The 5,078-nt window shown below is 52.9% G+C and overlaps 1 protein-coding gene across 1 annotated transcript; it reads right to left on the reverse strand.

Moving 5' to 3' along the window:
* Positions 1-802: 802 nt before the first annotated feature.
* LOC119310319 (peroxidase 17-like) lies at positions 803-4,083 on the reverse strand. Its single transcript, XM_037586110.1, has 3 exons — positions 3,717-4,083; positions 3,388-3,579; positions 803-1,650 (listed from the first exon to the last, which is right to left on the reverse strand). The coding sequence occupies exons 1-3, from the start codon at positions 3,933-3,935 to the stop codon at positions 1,030-1,032; spliced, it is 1,032 nt and encodes a 343-aa protein (XP_037442007.1). The 5' UTR covers positions 3,936-4,083; the 3' UTR covers positions 803-1,029.
* Between the last annotated feature and the right edge of the window lie 995 nt (positions 4,084-5,078).

Below are 5,078 nucleotides of genomic sequence, written 5' to 3' on the forward strand. Positions count from 1 at the left end.
ATGTTATTTTGTTTGTATGTACAATAACACACGGATGGATATCTAAACTTCATTTAAATACTGAACTTATAATTTGCATACTACCAACTGGTTTCTAAAATCGAACAAGTGCAAAATGGGCTGCACTGACCCTAGATCATTTCAGCTCGACGTGCACCTTTATCTCTAATACATTAAGGCCAATTATCAATTGTAGATGTGTACACGTAAATATTGTAGGATGTCTCAAAAACAAAACCCGTAAAGATTGTAGTGGCTAGCGTGGCTTGTATGCTAGCCTTTGGTCGTGGGTTTGAGACTTGGCGACCATGGTTTTTCACGTTAATTTTCACTATGTAATAATAGGTGGGACCCACCGCTCATAGATTCAAAAATACATAAGTTTGTTATCCATATTAGACATTCGAACGTGAAGGATGGAGTGGCTAGACCGGTCCGTGTTCTAACCTTTTTGTGTTAATTTTCGCATCTATGAGTAGTACAGTGGTCGGCTTTTTCTGCAAATAAAAAATGCAAGGGGGTTTTGTGCAAAAAAGTGTCACGGTGTTTGGCTTTTTTCACAAATAAAAATACAAGGGTCTTTTGTGCAAAAAAGCATCGCCCAACCGCCATCACTCAGTGACATTGGGCCATACGCTTAAGTCAAGTTCACCGACTGCAATTCTATATTTTTAAGGTTCTAATACCAAAGTGAACATTGAACACTAGTTCTATGACTCTCAATGATATTGATTCTTAAAATCATTATTTGTTTTTGTAACCGTCTCCCTAAGCATCTTGCACTATAGGCAGCTAATCTTCGGAGAATCAACAAAGAAGCAAACCTTAATGCAGCCTTTGGCAATCAAAGTACCAGAGGCATCGATTTCTCTATTATTCATCAACAATTAGCAATAAGCAGTAGCCAGACCTGAAACCATTCTTGGGTAGGCACAGAACTGCGACACGATCAAACCTATGTCAAACATATCGTTCGCTCCCGCACCAGAGCTCCCGTGAGACACCTACAGGCCTACCGTAGAACCAGGTTCAGAAGTCCAGCACCCGGAACGGCGCGACCTGCTTTTCCAGCGGCGGCCGCCCCCCGTTGGCGACGCGGCAGTTGCGCCGGACCTCCCCCTTCCTGGGGTTCTGGAGCTCGCCCATCTTGACCATCCCCTCGATGAAGGCCCTGAAGAAGGCGTCCTGGTTCTGGCTGAACTGCGTCACCACCCGCCGGGTCCCGTCGTTGTCGGAGAAGAGCGTCTGGTCGGAGTTCAGGAACCCGCGGAGGTGGACCAGGTCCTTGAAGTACTGGTTGTCGAAGACGACCGGGGTGGCGTCCAGGCCGCCGGTGACGTTCTGGTCGCCGGTGAGGGGGCAGAGCGCGTCGAGCGCCTGGCGGTAGGCCGGGTCCATGTGGGGGTCGGGGCGGCCGGAGCCCGACTGGTTGTAGAGGCGGAAGACGATGGAGAAGCAGCGGGCCTCGCCGACGGAGTGCGAGCCGGAGAGCGCGACGAGGTCGGTGACGGTGAGCTTGTAGCCGGCGAAGAGGCGGATGAGCGCGCTCGCGTTGGCGCGCGGGCTCGGCATGATGTTGTCCGAGTCCTCCTGGCTCGCCGTCAGACTGTCCTCCCGCCCGAGCCTCACGTCCCAGTTGGGTCCACCAGTCTGTGAGAGAGGAAATAAACAATTCAGAGTCAAACCAAGTCAAAATATTTAATCTGTTGTGTTGTTGTTGTATTGTGGAGTAATTATCAATCAAAACTTGCCAAGTTAAGATGTTAACTCCTGCAATTAAATTTGTTTCACAAAATGAAAATTGCAAGAGTTTCTTTTTCCGTCAAAAAAACACTCCTGCAATTTTCATTTTCTGAAACAAGTTTAATTTGTTTAATTGGTGCTAAAATAATGAAATCAAGACCCATTAGTAAATGGTGCAGCGCTCTTTTATTTCAAGCAATTCAGCTGCTTACTGTACTCGATGAATCGATCCCTCTACCAACTCTATGCTACCGAGAACGTAACTACGGCAAAGTGGGAACAGAGCTAAAATACGCTGAAAACAAATACTAGCTCCATGGCCTGAACCAATCAAACACCCGGATGGCCGGATGAATCTCGATGAGAAGTACGAATGGCTGGCATAGCGACACGCGCGCAAAACAACAAGGGAGGAGGCGAACTACTAAAACGATCCCCATTACAGGAGCGGCAGCATTATCGTCTGATTCTGATCCGACAGAACGTGCGTGAGAGACAGAGGAGGCAAAGGATCTCGCGTGGAGCAGCTACGCACGAGGCCCAGCCCCATGCTATCCTACTCTTGTCCCTCGTCGTTCTTGGCGCAGGGACCGGTTTGACAGCACCGGACGGGATACGCCTGTCGGCACAGGGACGTCCAGGGTTACTATACCTGTAGCTGGGGCCGTCGGCCCTTCCGCAGGTTAGGCCACCTCGCCTGGCCGTTTCCGGCCTCGTTAAATGCGCCTACCGAGGTGTCGTGTGCCGGTGTGCGGGCGGGCGGGCACAGCAGGATGGACGCGGGGGGTGACGCTGACGCCATTCCCTCCCGATTCTGGTTCAGTGTGGTGGTTACGGGGAGCAAGGGGTGCCCATGCGCCCGTCCCTGTCAAACGAGGGCGCATCCGGCCGATTTTCTTTGGAAACATTTCCGATTCACCATTTTAGAAAACATTAAAAGGAGAACATTAACATGCTGCCTACGAACCATTTCGGCATGAATGGTAAGCTATCCCAAAAACAATGAACATGCTGCCTACAAACTTTTGGCAGAAACTAATTTTGCGTTTCTTGGTTGCTATTTTAACACTACTACTGCAAGTTGTTACCGGAATAAAAGTCAGTGCGAAGGTAAGCGATTCTCCATCGCCCGTTTGCCGTCAATAGTGTAGGAGCTTCCAACGAAGTGGATGTGCAGGAAAAAGACGGTGCGTGCGAGAGACGCTGACCACAGATAGGCGGCTTGCGACGACGGTGACTAGTGTTGCCAGCCAAGCACCAAACAGAATTGCCAAAAATTAATGGCACAGCACTGATACGCACTGCACTGAAGTACTCCTATACTAGCGGACAAAAAGGAAATTAATTAAGGCAATTTTGACCCCAGGTTTCGCTCAGTTTCTTCCCCCTATTCCATTTTGAAAGACCGGGCCTCTGGATTCTGGAACCGAAAACGCCGGCAGGTCGGCCGCGGGAGCAATTAATTGCACAGGAAACGCCAGGCAGTGGAATGGAACAATGGAACCCCCATGCGCATCGGCATCGTCCCCGTCTCGTCTCGTGAACGACGAAAAGCAAGGGAGAATCTGCGCCGCGACTGCGGGGGACGGCACGGCACGGGTTCCCCGAGCAGCCCGGGGATGGGGAAGAAGGCGGCGTACGTACCAGCAGGACGGCGTCGCGGGCGGCCATGATGATGATGTCGGCGCAGGAGACGACGCCGGGGCACTGCTCCTCCAGGGCGCTCTTGACCTCGTCCACGACCTCGAAGGAGCGGAGGGAGTTGATGTTGGAGAGCGCCTCCTTCTCCCCCGCCATCGTCGGCGTCGCGTCCATCAGCACCGACCCGTCGCATCCCTGGCACAATTAGTAAAATAGCAGCCGAAACCGATCAGAGACCTGAGACTGAGACCACGACGCGGCGGCAGCAAGCAGAGCGCCCGCTGCGAGGCGGGGATCGATCGCGCATGTTTTAGAAGGCAGAGACGACTCACGTTGACGAAGCAGTCGTGGAACTGGAGGCGCATGACGGAGGCGACGCTGCGGGCCTCGCGCGCGAGCGCGCGGGCCATGACGCGCCGCACGATCTCCTCCGCGCGGGGGCACGTCTGCGCGTAGTACCCGACCCTGAGCTCCTTGACGGCCGCGTCGGCGCCCGCGAACGCGAGGCACGCGGCGAGGGCGAGGAGCAGGCCGACGCGGGGCGGCGCCATGGCGACGCGCTCGGAAGGGGGCGAGGGATGGAGGGAGAGAGGGCGGGGCGTTCGATCTGGCTACCGGATTCTGCTCTGCTCCTGCGTGGCAGCGTACTAGTTGCAGGGGAGGAGACGGACAACTCGCGAGGACCCCGGCCGGACGTTATATAGAAAGCGGAGGCCGCTCGGTGCAGTGCAGCGGGGAGGGAGGTACGGGTAGGTGAGGTGCGGCGCGGCGGTGTGGGCGGGTCGGGCGGGCGGGCGTCTCGTGGGCTGGCTCTGAGCCGTCAAAAATATCCGGCGGGGCGGGGCGGGATTGGGGCCCGGTGATAGGATGGCACGGGACGGCCGGCTGTTTGTTGGCTTGGCTGTGGGGGAAAGGGGAGCATTGACCTGGACTTTTCCTTGTGCGCCTCTGCATCCCCCGATGCGCGCTGTGGTTTGGTGCCACGTTTCGGGGCTGGAATGATCTTTCTTCTCGTAGTCATACTATGTTTATCCTCGTGTTTTTGCGGCAGATCACTCATCGGGAGCACCGGTGCATCCACTCACGTTGCAGGATGAAGTCAAGGAGGAAGAAAACTGAGCACACTCGCTGAAAAACGACGGGGACGAACCATCCCGAATAAGGCTGGTCACAATGGGCAAGAACATAAACTAGTAACTTACACACTTCTCTAGACTATGTTAATACCTTCATAGTGGGTAGGAATATCTATGTAGTGTCATGCAACGATGTATTTATTAGGTTATAGACTCATTGTTTCTTGGAGTGTGCGATGTTCCGATAACTTAGCTAGTTACCACAAGCACCTCTCTCTTCATTAAATACGTGCCACATAAGCAAAGTTGTATTGGAGTGTGTGATGTTACTCCTAAATTCCTCCCCACTGTGACCAGCCTAAGGGCAGATTTTCCGGTCCCCCGGTCAAAGCAGCGTTTACTTGGACACAATCGATTTTGTTTTCAGTTCAAGGAGTCCTTGTGAAGCAATATGGCACCTATGCTATGCGCAATCAAAGCATGGACCCCACTTTACGAGGTCGATTTTCGATTGAGGGAGCACGATAAGTTGACCACAGGTTATTAACAGTTCACTAACGCATTGGTTCAGGTTGATCGTTCTGGTTTGGTGTTGTTTCAAGCATTACTTGAAGAACC

Source organism: Triticum dicoccoides, chromosome 5B (genome assembly GCF_002162155.2).
Source record: "Triticum dicoccoides isolate Atlit2015 ecotype Zavitan chromosome 5B, WEW_v2.0, whole genome shotgun sequence".
NCBI lineage: Eukaryota > Viridiplantae > Streptophyta > Magnoliopsida > Poales > Poaceae > Triticum > Triticum dicoccoides.